Source organism: Neoarius graeffei, chromosome 9, assembly GCF_027579695.1.
Source record: "Neoarius graeffei isolate fNeoGra1 chromosome 9, fNeoGra1.pri, whole genome shotgun sequence".
NCBI classification, from domain to species: Eukaryota; Metazoa; Chordata; class Actinopteri; order Siluriformes; family Ariidae; genus Neoarius; species Neoarius graeffei.
The window spans coordinates 78,198,515-78,214,216 of record NC_083577.1 but is presented as its reverse complement, the minus strand read 5'-3'; the positions used below and the strand labels follow the sequence as shown (position 1 = coordinate 78,214,216).

The 15,702-nt window shown below is 41.5% G+C and overlaps 1 protein-coding gene across 3 annotated transcripts in view; it reads right to left on the bottom strand.

Moving 5' to 3' along the window:
* Window positions 1-15,702, bottom strand: part of si:ch211-45c16.2 (mitogen-activated protein kinase kinase kinase 13) — a 178,107-nt gene that overhangs the window by 21,798 nt on the left and 140,607 nt on the right. For all 3 annotated transcript variants that reach the window (XM_060930328.1, XM_060930329.1, XM_060930330.1), the window contains 8 exons: window positions 14,399-15,062; window positions 11,153-11,336; window positions 10,860-11,051; window positions 6,701-6,859; window positions 6,351-6,509; window positions 4,751-4,859; window positions 4,296-4,405; window positions 4,053-4,169 (listed from right to left, as the gene is read on the bottom strand). In XM_060930328.1, coding sequence (XP_060786311.1) covers window positions 4,053-4,169; window positions 4,296-4,405; window positions 4,751-4,859; window positions 6,351-6,509; window positions 6,701-6,859; window positions 10,860-11,051; window positions 11,153-11,336; window positions 14,399-14,987 — 1,619 coding nt within the window. In that variant the 5' untranslated portion in view covers window positions 14,988-15,062. The remainder of the gene's footprint in view (window positions 1-4,052; window positions 4,170-4,295; window positions 4,406-4,750; window positions 4,860-6,350; window positions 6,510-6,700; window positions 6,860-10,859; window positions 11,052-11,152; window positions 11,337-14,398; window positions 15,063-15,702) is intronic.

Here is a 15,702-nt window from a genome sequence, read left to right as displayed (position 1 = left end):
AATATCTACTCCATACCTATCCCTGTAAATATGAATATATAAACTATCCCCATAAATAAATATATACCATATATACCATATACTAAGTTAGTTCTAATATAACAATCAACCCTATTCTATTTATCACTTTGTATACCTGACTTTCGCACTCGTTGTACCTCGCACCGGAAAAGAGCATCTGCGAAATGCCATGGAATTTAAAAAAATAAATAAAAATGAACTAAAATCAACAGAATGTGAAGAAATAATTTTAACCTTATGTCGAAGAACTATACGTATTGTGTTGCAGAGAGAAAGTGTCTTGCAAAAGTATTCATCCCCCTTGGTGTTTGTCCTGTTTTGTTGAATTAAAGTGGATTTTTGGAGGGTTAGCACCATTTCATGTACACAACATGCCTACCACTTGAAAAGTGCATTTAAAAAAAAAAAAAAAACTGTGCCAAAAACAATAATTAAGAAGATGGGGAAAAAAAAAACTGAAGACTGCTCTGGGTGTGTGTGTGTGTTCACTGCTTCAGATGGGTTAAATGCAGAGGATGAATCTCAATGTGCTTGAAGTGTGCATGTGACAAATAAAGGTTTCTTCTTCTTCTAACCAGCGAGCCCTGAGACAGAGCAGACCGTCTGTCTCGTAATACCACTTTGTGCCTCAAGAGGTGATAGTGAATCACTGTAGTGTCCAGTCTGCCCTCAGTCCAACATGAGAAGAGAATAAGAACGCCCGTGACGTCACTGTATGCGGAAGTCAGTTAAATACACTTTAACCTCTGTGCTATGTTTTTTTTTTTTTTTTTAAGTGTGTGCCAAAAACTAAGGCAAAGGGAAGAAAATGGAACAGAACGCCTGAAATCCAGGCACTGAAACATGGATTTGTGGTGAACATTTTTGTGTTGGTAGGTTGTATTTTTGGAAACAGGAAAAGAAAGAAAAGGGACCCTACCGAGAGAAAGTGAACCGCAATGCCAAGCAATAGGGTTTGGGCAAACTAAGCACAAAATGACTAGATTATAGACCCTCTACTCTCTCTCACACACACACACACACACCTTGTTTTTGGGATAAATTCATACACATTGACCCTTTAAAAGTTATAAAAAATTAAGGTTATGGTTTGGGTTAGTGGTTTATCCATGCAAATACTTTAAGGCTCTCACCTTGTTGAGTTTATATAAATTTTGCGAAAACTGGAGAACATAATTCCTACAATAACAAAAGGGATGCTTTCGAAACTCGTAATGTTTTTTTTTTCTTCAACCGCAGTCTATTTTACGACATGATGACATGATAATATGAAGTTTATCTTCGAGTGGTGAACATATACAGTACGTTACAAGCGAGTGAAGCTTATCTTCTCATGTTGAAAAACATACAGGTATCACTCGTTTGCTTCGCTCACCTGTGATGTTCACCACTCGAAGATAAACTTCATATCTTTGTGCCATTGTGTAATGTTCTTTATATTATATGGACACATCCCCTAAAATAAACTGGAAAAAATAAATCCACAAAGTAATCAAAGGAATTTTAATTTTGAACTGGTTAGCCATTTTGACAACGCGCGTCCACTTTTTCGATGGAATAAAAACGTGTTCTATTCCCTTCTAGCGGGTTTCATTTGCTTGGTTTGATAGCATGCAATACTGTTAGCATATCGTTTAGCCTATGTGTATTACGTCACTCTACCCAATGGACAATGAGCGTTGAATATGGTTTACGATATTGCATGGTTGTCAAGACAACACGACGTCACACGTTAGAGGTGTAAAATTTCTGCACTAGCGAGCGACTGTGACAATTTGTAAACAAACATGGCCGCCAGGTTTGCTTCGTTAAATATGGAAAATTTTGAGGGAATTTTCAAAGAGAAAGACGCTTTGAACACCTGAAAGGAATGTGTATGCATAATAATAATAATAATAATAATAATAATAATAATAATGGCCTTTTTTATATCAGTATATCAGATGGTGCTTGAAAGTTTGTGAACCCTTTAGAATTTTCTATATTTCTGCATAAATATGACCTAAAACATCATCAGATTTTCACCCAAGTCCTAAAAGTAGATAAAGAGAACCCAGTTAAACAAAAATATTATACTTGGTCATTTATTTCTTGAGGAAAATGATCCAATATTACATATCTGTGAGTGGCAAAAGTATGTGAACCTTTGCTTTCAGTATCTGGTGTGACCCCCTTGTGCAGCAATAACTGCAACTAAACGTTTGCGGTAACTGTTGATCAGTCCTGCACACCGGCTTGGAGGAATTTTAGCCCATTCCTCTGTACAGAACAGTTTCAACTCTGGGATGTTGGTGGGTTTCCTCACATGAACTGCTCGCTTCAGGTCCTTCCACAACATTTCGATTGGATTAAGGTCAGGACTTTGACTTGGCCATTCCAAAACATTCACTTTATTCTTCTTTAACCATTCTTTGGTAGAACGACTTGTGTGCTTAGGGTCGTTGTCTTGCTGCATGACCCACCTTCTCTTGAGATTCAGTTCATGGACAGATGTCCTGACATTTTCCTTTAGAACTCGCTGGTATAATTCAGAATTCATTGTTCCATCAATGATGGCAAGCTGTCCTGGCCCAGATGCAGCAAAACAGGCCCAAACCATGATACTACCACCACCATGTTTCACAGATGGGATAAGGTTCTTATGCTGGAATGCAGTGTTTTCCTTTCTCCAAACAGAACGCTTCTCATTTAAACCAAAAAGTTCTATTTTGGTCTCATCCATCCACAAAACATTTTTCCAATAGCCTTCTGGCTTGTCCACGTGATCTTTAGCAAACTGCAGACGAGCAGCAATGTTCTTTTTGGACAGCAGTGGCTTTCTCCTTGCAACCCTGCCATGCACACCATAGGTGTTCAGTGTTCTCCTGATGGTGGACTCATGAACATTAACATTAGCCAATATGAGAGAGGCCTTCAGTTGCTTAGAAGTTACCCTGGGGTTCTTTGTGACCTCGCCGACTATTACACGCCTTGCTCTTGGAGTGATCTTTGTTAGTCGACCACTCCTGGGGAGGGTAACAATGGTCTTGAAGTTCCTCCATTTGTACACAATCTGTCTGACTGTGGACTGATGGAGTCCAAACTCTTTAGAGATGGTTTTATAACCTTTTCCAGCCTGATGAGCATCAACAACGCTTTTTCTGAGGTCCTCAGAAATCTCCTTTGTTCATGCCATGATACACTTCCACAAACGTGTTGTGAAGATCAGACTTTGATAGATCCCTGTTCTTTAAATAAAACAGGGTGCCCACTCACACCTGATTGTCATCCCATTGATTGAAAACACCTGACTCTGATTTCATCTTCAAATTAACTGCTAATCCTCAAGGTTCACATACTCTTGCCAGTCACAGATATGTAATATTGGATCATTTTCCTCAATAAATAAATGACCGAGTATAATATTTTTGTCTCATTTGTTTAACTGGGCTCTCTTTATCTACTTTTAGGACTTGTGTGAAAATCTGATGATGTTTTAGGTCATATTTATGCAGAAATATAGAAAATTCTAAAGGGTTCACAAGCTTTCAAGCACCACTGTAAGTTGGGTTGTTGTTCAGGCTTTTTGGACTTGTACCATTTTTATTGTTAGAACTTTGTACATGTACACTGGATTGACAGAACACTGAATTACATTCGATCAGATTCAACATTCAATATTAGTAAGTTCCCCCCCGTTCTTAACTTTTTGTAAAATCTATAATTGTTCCATCAAATGTATAATAATAACACTGGCTGGCTTTTTTCATGGTATATCAGATATATTCCATTCAGTTACTCATCTTTGACTCGTTCAATATCATGCTAGCTGAATGGAATATATTTGATATACCACTCAAAGCCAGCCAATATTATTTAAATATGGCATGGTATGTATATTTATATATATAAAAAGCTGGCTTTCAACTGAACTTGTGAACACCAGTGACGGTCTCTATTCGCGAGGCTGCTTATAGATTTAAACTACGTGTTGCTCACGCTAAAGATTTTCAGCAGTGGGGCCGAACAGTGAGTTGTTGAGGTGCACTTACTTCATGAGTTCTTTCTCTCGCACTTCTAGCTGCAGCATGATCGCACTCAGCTCCATGTACAGGTTGTTCGCCCTCTCTAGCTTCCTCTCATAATGCTCTCGAATGTCCAGTGCATGCCTGAGACAGCAAGAAGTCGACAGGGTTGGAGAGAATCTTGGAAAAGTTGCCATTTTTTAAATGCCATAATTTAGCTTGAAACCCAAACCCAGTGAGTGTTTTGTCGCATCAGGGTCAGTGGCTGACCTGAGTTCATCTCTTCTGCGCCGTATAAGTTCCTCGTCCAGGCGGTGGATGCACGTTCCTTCACTTTTTATCTTCTCAAAATGCTTCTTCACTTCCTCTCTCCACTCCGCCTGATCGGCACGTGCAAACACGTACATCTTAGCGTTGAGCAATTAGTCAACTAAATTACCATGCACGTAATGCAAGGAACAGTGTAGCTTTAATGCTGGTAAACTGGCCAGAAGACAATCCACCGACTGGCATGTTTTTGGTCGGTGGGAGGAAAACTAAGAACTCCGAAGACACTTGCACAGACCCAGTAAGAACATACGAAACGCCACACAAATAGTAACCTGAGCTCAGGATTTGTTACCCTGCAACCCATGGTGCCAGGACATAATTCTACACCTTAACTCCAGCTCTTCATCCTGGCAATCTAAGCCGTGTGTGCATTGTTAATATTTATAAAGACAAACCTGAGATTTAAAGTACGTCTCCTGGGGGGCCCCCAGAACGTCTGCAGAGGCGATGTCCAGGTGCAGCAGGATCTGTCTGAATGATGGCCTGTTTCTGGGCTTACCCTGCCTGTCAACGATAATTCTCATTTCAGGATAAGTTATCAGGGCACGGTTTCTCTTTTCACTGGTTTAATATTCAGATGATTTTCAACATGCAAATAATGTAATTGTGTAATTACAGAAGAGAGTGGTGGCAAGTCTGGTGCCTCGTTTCAAATCCTCAATAAGATAGTAAGTCACATGCAGAAGTCTTGGTGTAGAAATAACGATTCACCCAACTCACGATTCGATTCACGATACTGGGTTCATAATTCAATTTTCCCATTACATTTAAAAAAAAAAAATTAAATGAACAAAATTTAATTCCCAAAAATCTGCAACATTTTTTTTTTATCAACTTAAATATGCCTTTTGTTAAATAAAAAACCCTTTTGTTTCATTTTCTTAAAAAACAATAGTAATTATTTATCCACATTTGTAAGGTTGGAGTAAAAATATATTATTCTATCCACATTCACTGGATATTAGCAATCGTGCGCTCTAATCGGCTACTCTACTACTAGGATATCAGCTCATATACCGTGAGTAGAGAAAAACAAAATGGCGATGCGTGTTGCTGAACCGACCTAGGATGAAATCAAAACTCCTCAAAAACAAAACCCAAAAAATTACAAGCAATAACATATGTTCATCAAAAAGTATTTGATGGCAAGAACGTATCTTTTTTATTTTTCAAGAATCATTATTATTATTATAGCATTTTTCACAAATTGCTCCTGTCATTTCGCCAGTTTGTTGACATTCTAAGCGGAAATTATTTTGTTGGACGTTTTGTATAAAGTTTTTATTGGTCGAATTTACAAAAAATAAAAATGCTCTGTTTCTCAAAAATCCAGTGAATGTGGATAGAATAAAACAGTTATTCCACTCAATCTCGTCGCACATGGCTTATAGCCAACTCGGTGCTACGCGCCTCGTCTGCAATCAGCTCATGTACGACTCGATTTCATGGAATAACTATTAAAATAGCCTTCTCTATTCTTGAGCTTTCAGTCATCTAAAAAGAAAGCTCAGAGTTCTTGTTAAATCTATTTGTACAGTCAGTCAATCAATTACAAAAACAGCTTTTTACCCATTTTACATTTTTTCCCCCCTCATATTAGAGCTGTGTTCCTTCTGCCTAGGGTGAAGTCACATTGATTCCTGTTATTGTACATTACTATGCCTTTTGCTGTCTCAGCAATCCAATTACAGCTTGGAAAAAAACTAAGACTACGCTGCCTAATATTAAAAATTATGATTCATTTTTTATTTAATGATTCAAATCGTCGGAAATCTGTATCGTGATTTATTGTTTTACATTGCATCATTACATGCCTAGTAACTATTTTTCCCCTAGTGTCTTCAACGCCGTGTTCAATTAGACAGAAGGCTTGGAGAAAGAATCATTCATGTATAAACTAACAGGAGGGGTAAAAAATAACAGAGGAAAGAGAGAGCATGAAAAATCAATGAGAAATCAATAAGGTTTTTTTTTTTAAATCAGAGCTGCAGTCACCATGTCTGCTTCATGAGGATTTTGAAGCCATCAGGGCAGGTTGAGGGCACAGGAAGATGTAGACTGTTACTCCCTACGCCCCAGATAATGGCAGAGGAGTCCACATCTTTATAGGGAATCTCTCCGGTCAGGAGCTCCCATAACACTACACCAAATGACCTACAGGGCAAACAGGAAAGAGTTACACTTCCATCCTACCGACTTGTGAGCTGACATAACACAAGCATATTACATGGCACTAATGAGCCATCTGAAAAAAAAAATTGCATTTAGGTAAAGGTCAACTTGGTGAGGCAGAAGTAATGAAAGTACTGCAAACTTCTTAACACATGCCATTCAGGGACACTTACCAGATGTCTACCTTCTCAGATACAGGCTCGTTGCGGATCACTTCTGGAGCCATCCAGGCCACTGTACCGGCAAACGACATCTTAGTGCTCTTATCACTCAGCTCTTTGGATGTCCCAAAGTCAGAGATCTTCACAACATCGTTATGAGTGACTAACACACTAAGGAGAGGAGAGGAGAGAGAGAGAGAAAAGCCTCAATGGAGCACTTGCATGTGACGTCACAGCCGATCCAGATTGTGACAGACGCCATCTTGTCGGTCAAACGCCATATTCCGCCTTCTACTTCTGGTTCTACTTCTGCTTTTACTTCTACCTTTTCTGCTGGAAAACCCTACTATATACAATTCTACTACAACGGCTGCGGCTACAAGCTCTCCCTACCTGTGCACGTTTTTTATGTTTTTTGTGTGTATTTTTGCGTGTTGTTCGTCTGTACCGGACTTCAATATCCACTACAACCGTATGGACTTACTGGACATTGGTTTCCAGCAGAAAATGACGGTTTGTAGCGATTTCCATCGCATGCACAACATTCCGGACGAGAAAAAAAAAAAATTCCGGACGAGATAGCGAGACCAGCGGGGTCTCCGTGGATTGTTATCGGAAGCAAAGCGAAGGAGGCGGTGTCGGGAGCAGAAGCAAAAGCGAGGCTGCAGGCAGAGCCGGCCTGTTGACTAAGCTCAGAAAACAGCCACTCAAATCTCCACTGCCAAGCCTCTACCTCTCCAACGCCAGATCCATGTAAACAACACGGACGATTTGGAATTACAGCTGGAATTACCTTATTCGATTCTATAATCAGCTGGTCAGTGCTATACTCAATACTTAAGTGACTTACCCATCCAATGAGAATTCTTGTTTACAAGATGCCACATCTGAGTCGCTGACAAATCCTGAATTTCTGTAAAGATAACTGTCCAGAGATTTATAAGCATGCAGTGCTTCACCACTGAACAGCGAGGGAAAGTTAATGAGGTAATTATACACGTCTGGGTATTCCGCTGGCAGTTCAAAATCCGGTCGTGAAAACTCCGTCCGGAAAGCCATAAGGGTCACAAATCTGTAGATCGTTTATTTTAGACATATATCTAGTTATCTGTTCATTAGAAAAATGAGCCGTGTAGTCCGTCGGTTGAAATTGATCCATTCTGTACACGAGTGCAGCAATATTCAGCGGTGTTTTTGACCGACAAGATGGCGGTTGTGTACTTTCCGGTCACGTGACTGCAAGATCTCTATTACCCCTTTTCCACCAAATCAGTTCCAGGGCTGGTTCGGGGCCAGTGCTGGTGCTGGTTCACAACTCGTTCAACTTGCGAGCCAGCTGAGAACCAGTTTGCTTTTCCATAGCTCGCAGTGCTAAGGGAAGCCACGTCATTACGTCGCTGTATACGTCAGTTACATCGCTGTATACGTCAGTTACGTCGCTACGTTTACATAAACCTTGGCGCGAATATCGAAACAAAAACAACATGGAAGCAGCAGCAACAACAACAATAATGGATGACTTCGCGTTTGTACAGTTGCTGCTTCTTGTCGCTTAAAAATGGCGATCTTCCGCAGTCTTGTTATTGTTGTTAGTCTTAACAACTCCGCCCCCCCCCCCCCGCTGACGTAAGCAGTTCTTTCCTCTGGCCCAGCAGAGAGTTGGTGCTAGCCTGGAACCAGTTTTTCTGGCCCCAGAGCCAGTTCTTTGTCAGTGGAAACAGAAAACCCGGTTCCAAACTAAGCACTGGCCCCGAACCAGCCCTGGAACTGCTTTGGTGGAAAAGGGGCAAATGAGGCTGTAGCTCATACTGGCCACTGTTGTGTGCGAGTTTGAAATCTGATCGATTCTGTCGGAGGAGCAGCGATTTTCATGAAATTGGTCGTGACCCCTCTGCATACATGTCAACCCCTCACGGCTCTCACCTGTACTCCCTGGTAAAGAAATCCATAATTTCTATACCAAATCCATAGTAATATTTCATACATAATAAAAATGTCTCAGATCTTACTTTCTTACCTAATACCTAATGTCAGATACAACTTTTGTTGGCTTTTGCGCGAAGAAATTAATTGACAGCTGTCTCTTTTTCTGGTTTGCATTCTTCACATGCATTTGAGATTCCATGCGTTCCCTCACGTCGTAAATTCCAGAGGCAAACACTTTCACATCTCTACAACAAATTGTGCAGTTGACATACTCGGCACCCATTTTGGAAGCGATAATTATTCCATTGAATGTTTCTGTCCATTCGGGAAGAACGCGACCTCCAGTTTTAGATGTTTTGAGGGTTTTTTCCGGTGGTGCCGACATCTTGACCTGTCTATTGTTACGCTACATGTGCTGTTATTTCCCGCTCGGTGTGCAGGAAAATCACAATTGCGCATGCTCAGACATTTGGAATGGCTTGTTGGTACTAGCGGAAGTACCGGTTGAGTAATTCTAAATGTAGAAAATGGCGGCTCCCATGCATTTTCGTATTTCATGACGAGTTTTTTGATGGTAATAAATCAAAATAATTTTAAGGTGAAAATGTAGAAAAATCCGTAGTTGAATACCACTACACCCGTACCATTTTTAAAATGCCAAAATCCATAGAGAATACGGGAAATCCGTAGGGGTTGACATGTATACCTCTGTCACCTCATCCATGGCAGGTGGCGCCATCTGGTGAACAACTCTTGCTGGAATATGCCTTTTGAGTCTTTTGGGTGAGTTTCATTGAAAACATCCCAGCAGTTTAACAACAGTAGCGTTTAATGTGATGAGTCACCCCAAAATTTCAGATGCCCATAAAATCGTAAATATGACAAGTGGCGCCACCATCTGGACAACTTTTATCCATATCAACCTGGGGAACATTCCAGAGGCGTTTGATCAAATCTGATCACACCTGCAGGAGGAGTAGCGATTTTCGTGAAATTGTATATGACCCCTGTGGAGCTGTATCCATGGTAGGTGGCGCCATCTGGTGATCAATTCTTGTGGGAATATATGTCTTTAGAGTCTTCTGGGTGAGTTTCAGTGAAAACATCCTAACAGTTTACGAACAGTAGTGTTTGGTGTGACGAGTCACCCCAAATTTTTTTAAACGCCCATAAAATCATAAATATGACCGGTGGCGCTACGGTCTTGACAACCTTTATACACACCAACCTGGGGAACATAAGAGTTTGATCAAAATCTGATCACTCCTGTAGGAGTAGCAGCAATTTTCATGAAATTGCTCGTGACCCCTCTGTCACCTCATCCATGGTAGGTGGCGCCACCTGGTGAACAACTCTTGTTGGAATATGTCTTTAGAGTCTTTTGGGTGAGTTTCAGTGAAAACATCCTAGCAGTTTACGAACAGTTGTATTTGGTGTGACAAGTCGCCCCAAAAAAATCGTAAATATGACAGGTGGCGCCACCATCTGGACAACCTTTATGCACACCCACCTGGGGAACATTGTATGCGAGTTTAATCAAAATTCAATCAATCAATCAATCTTGTACGAGGAGTAGTGATTTTTGTAAATCGTGGACGGACGATGCATGATCGCATAAGCTCATCCAGCCAGGCCTATAGCCGGATGAGCTAAAAACCAAGTTTGTTGTTGAATGTATTTACTTTTATCCTTGAATTACTCCAAACATGACCAGGTTAAACTCTACTGGCGCTGACTGTTCATTAATAATGCTGTTTGTATTTCCAACATTCCAGATGGCAAGCTGAATGCCTCGCTCTCATGGGTGAGGTTCTGGTTTGACAAGCTTAACTTTTCACAAGTGTCACATTAAACTACCTTCAGTAATATGACTCTCAACTACTTTCTGGTTTCTGAAACTAAATTTTCAATTCAACCTTCATTCAGCTGATCTAATTAAAAAAAAAAAAAAAGACAACACAAATAAAAGAAGTGCCATTATTCGGGCAGAATAATATTTGAAACAAAGCAGAGGCTGATAATGATCTGATCATCTGCACCCACTGAATTTGATTTCTGAATAAGGTGACATGTATTTTTATCAAGCCCTGAACTTCTCAGACACGTTATAAAAGTACTGTAATGAACGAGACTTGAAATCCTACTCATACCAGAAGAGTGACATTCACGTCAAGATTTTTTTAATATACATGTTAGAGCACTAAAATTCAGGAAGGGTCTGCATTACATTCTCAGAGAAGCTTACTTTGGTGATTTGAGGTCTCTGTGGATGATCTTGTGGAGGTGTAGGTAGTTCATGCCGCTGGCGATGCCCGATGCCCAGTCCACTAGGAGACGAGGAGTTATCTTCCTCCCTGCCCTGAGTACCTCATACAGCTGCCCCTGAGCACAGTATTCCATGATAATGCAGTAACACGGAGCCTGTGTACACACACCCCTATGGAGAGAAATAAAAAACACACAACTCAGAAAATGGGCAGTCTGAAAATAATTCCAGGCTTCCTATTTAAAAATGCAAAACTCCTTCATGGGTCGTACTTGAAACCGATGATGTTGGGGTGCTTGAGTTTGCGGAGGTGTTTGATATCAGTCTCTTTCTGCTCTCGGACCTTCTTGATGGCCACTTCTTCGGAGTGGAACTTTCCCAGGAAGACGGCGCCCTGAGCTCCGCTTCCCAACCACTGCAGCTCTGAGATCTCCTCGAACGGAACCTCCCACATGTCTACAAACCAATCAACATACAGTGTTGGCAAACATCTGACCAATCAAAACCTCCTGGTTTAATAAAATTGACCGAAATGGAAAAAGGTCAAGAGCAAAGCTGACCCTTTTACATGGAGCCCTGGACAAGGTTTACTCCCCGTCTCAGGTTGCTCGTGTGTCTATTGTGGAAGACTTTCCTGGGGCTAAAATCTTACTGAGCATTAAGCGTTGACACTGGAGACTCCTTCCATAAATATAATATCCTTACACAAAACCTCACCATATCAACGGGTAAACATTTTTCTTGGTTTATACATCTACGCCTAATATATTTCACATAGCCAGCAAATTAACTGTTTGTAAGCTGGTTTCTTTTCATCATCATAGGTGGGATTTACATTGGCATACAGGTTATTCTAGAAGTCAGGGTACGTTCTGCGTCACTGAGATAAATCTTTTGTTATTTTCCACAAAAGAAATCTTTACCGAATCAATCGGTTTTGAACAATAATGCAAATGATGACCAACTTTCACCAATTGGCGTACATTTTCGACCCAATTCATCCATAAAACATTAACTAAATGACTCCCCCCCCTCCCCATTACTGGCTGTCTTCGACTCCTGATTCATACAACCCCGATTCCAAAAAAGTTGGGACAAAGTACAAATTGTAAATAAAAACGGAATGCAATAATGTGATGTGGAAGTTTCAAAATTCCATATTTTATTCAGAATAGAACATAGATGACATATCAAATGTTTAAACTGAGAAAATGTATCATTTAAAGAAAAAAATTAGGTGATTTTAAATTTTATGACAACACATCTCAAAAAAGTTGGGACAAGGCCATGTTTACCACCGTGAGACATCCCCTTTTCTCTTTACAACAGTCTGTAAACGTCTGGGGACTGAGGAGACAAGTTGCTCAAGTTTAGGGAGAGGAATGTTAACCCATTCTTGTCTAATGTAGGATTCTAGTTGCTCAACTGTCTTAGGTCTTTTTTTGTCGTATCTTCCGTTTTATGATGCGCCAAATGTTTTCTATGGGTGAAAGATCTGGACTGCAGGCTGGCCAGTTCAGTACCCGGACCCTTCTTCTACGCAGCCATGATGCTGTAATTGATGCAGTATGTGGTTTGGCATTGTCATGTTGGAAAATGCAAGGTCTTCCCTGAAAGAGACGTCGTCTGGATGAGTGCATATGTTGCTCTTGAAGCTGGATTTACCTTTCAGCATTGATGGTGTCTTTCCAGATGTGTAAGCTGCCCATGCCACACGCACTAATGCAACCCCATACCATCAGAGATGCAGGCTTCTGAACTGAGCGCCGATAACAACTTGGGTCGTCCTTCTCCTCTTTAGTCCGAATGACACGGCGTCCCTGATTTCCATAAAGAACTTCACATTTTGATTCGTCTGACCACAGAACAGTTTTCCACTTTGCCACAGTCCATTTTAAATGAGCCTTGGCCCAGAGAAGACGTCTGCGCTTCTGGATCATGTTTAGATACGGCTTCTTCTTTGAACTATAGAGTTTTAGCTGGCAACGGTGGATGGCACGGTGAATTGTGTTCACAGATAATGTTCTCTGGAAATATTCCTGAGCCCATTTTGTGATTTCCAATACAGAAGCATGCCTGTATGTGATGCAGTGCCGTCTAAGGGCCTGAAGATCACGGGCACCCAGTATGGTTTTCCGGCCTTGACCCTTACGCACAGAGATTCTTCCAGATTCTCTGAATCTTTTGATGATATTATGCACTGTAGATGATGATATGTTCAAACTCTTTGCAATTTTACACTGTCGAACTCCTTTCTGATATTGCTCCACTATTTGTCGGCGCAGAATTAGGGGGATTGGTGATCCTCTTCCCATCTTTACTTCTGAGAGTCGCCGCCACTCCAAGATGCTCTTTTTATACCCAGTCATGTTAATGACCTATTGCCAATTGACCTAATGAGTTGCAATTTGGTCCTCCAGCTGTTCCTTTTTTGTACCTTTAACTTTTCCAGCCTCTTATTGCCCCGTCTCAACTTTTTTGAGATGTGTTGCTGTCATGAAATTTTAAAATGTCTCACTTTCGACATTTGATATGTTGTCTATGTTCTATTGTGAATACAATATCAGTTTTTGAGATTTGTAAATTATTGCATTCCGTTTTTATTTACAATTTGTACTTTGTCCCAACTTTTTTGGAATCGGGGTTGTACGTTCAACTTGAATAACCATGAAGTGATTCAGTCTAACAGTCTGTTTTCTGGGGGCTTATTCTATTAACGGTTATAAAAATTTTCTGTATTATGCGAAATTTCAGTGACAATTTTTTTTTATCCATCCCAATATCCTTGTCAACTCTGTTAGCTGTGTTATAAAACTGCATAAAATCCACAACAGACTTAATAATACGCATGACACCTGCACCGAGTGATGTCACTTCCTCTGGCAGGAAACTTCAGAAAGACAGTGAAGGACGATGGAAGTCAAACTCTCACGGTTACCAGAGGACTAGGCCCCCACTGTAACCTTAGCTGTATAGGCGAGAGGCTAAGGGCTATCAAAACGGAGATTGGCGCCGCACCCATACGCCTTAAAACGAGTTGCTTAGTACTGAGACAGGAGACTGCCTGAGAAGACCAGATTCTGGCGTCAGAGAGACTTTGGCTTGATGTGGTAGCTAGTTTGAGGTCAGCATATGGAGTTCAGACACAAAATGGTAGAAAAAAGTTAACTCTTTTCATGGATTGCCCAGTTTAATGACAACAGAGTTGACGATGACTAACACTTGAAATGTACCCACAATTATAGAATGGGCCATACACGGAAATGTATTTAAAAGTTACCAAAATTGTCAAAATATAGCATCGCTAACATTACCCAAGTTATCAAGCTAACTATCTTAAGCATGTGCGTGTCTCAGTTATGAGTTTCCAGGTACCACACCATCCTCTAAGAAACTACCGACTAGATGTAGAGTCAGGTTCAACGCAGTGAGGCCTAAAAAAAACCCTGATATATAAATAAAGTTGGTGTGCAAGACCACCAAGACTTATAATAGAAACACAAGAGAAAGAGAGTCACCTTGTTGCTGAAGCTTGTAATCTGTTGAGTATGTCTTCCCTATGATATTCCACACGGGCTTTAAGCAGCCGAACAAGCCTTCCAGGAAGCCGCCTCCGCCCGTGTTGGCTCGGTGGAACTGAAGTTTGATATCGTCATGATGATTCTGGTCAGCGTGCTCCATGTTACAGCCTCCGTCCTCATTGGCGTCTTCCCCACAGGAACCGTGCTCTTCATGCTCAGCGTTGTGTTCCTCTTCGTGTTCCTGCAGCTGCAGCACGCTGTTCTCGAAGTGGCCCTGCTCTCGGCTCGAGTCCTCGCTGAGCGCCGTGCAGGGTGGGCTGCTACCGGTCACGCCCAAGTCGTCGTCTCGGCCTGGGTGCAGGGGCACGGGGAGGCTGGTAGGCGGAGCCAGGTCTGTGATGATCTCTGGAGGAGGGGCAGGTGGTGGAGCTTGGGGAGAAGGGGTACTATTGGTATTAGCTTTCTTCAGAGCGTCTCCCACCACGGTGAGCTTGAGCTCTTCTTTGAGCTTCCCCACCAGCAGGCTGGGGCAAGAGGTCCAGGACAGTACCTCTGGGGAGCTACCCATGGTGCCGTGCATGTGCATGGGCAGCTGCCCGACAACAGAGAGCGTCAGCGAAGAGGCTTCAATCACGGAAACGTCGGCTTGAGATCAGAAGACCTACACAGAGCGAGAGAGAGACACACAAGAGATCAGCATGACTGTTTTGCGTCGTTCCTAAATTTGTTAACCGATACGAAACCATCAATCAAACGCCAATTATTCTAATCCTTTTCATACATGACGCACTATTCAAGGAATTTCATCATTTTATAAATCGTGTTTCATAGCACAGCTTGTCCATTACTCTCCTGAAATCCCACAATGCACTGCAGCGGGTTCGTGTCCAAACAATATAGCCTCGAGGATGCAAAGCAGTAATAGTGCACTTGCAGGGAACAAGGAGTAGGATATAATTTTGGACACAGAACCAGTTTAATCTCCATTGTTATCTCCTATCCGTGGATTGCAAAAGCTTACACTAATGATGATTCTTTTTAAACCTGAACGAGGGAAGAGGGAGAGTGAGGAATAGAGGCCCAGTGTCCAGGGAGCATTTGTTTGAATCTATACTTGGCTGATTTGCTCGCTGCAGCACAGGGATTAAGCAGTCATGCGAATGAAGAGCTAAACATCTGGTGCACACCAGCAGTCGAACACACACACACACACTGCGTTATCTGCTTGTGCAGTTACACAAGACACACGTTCGGAGAAGGAAGCTTATTTAGGTCTCACTGCTGGTGAAATAACCCCACCC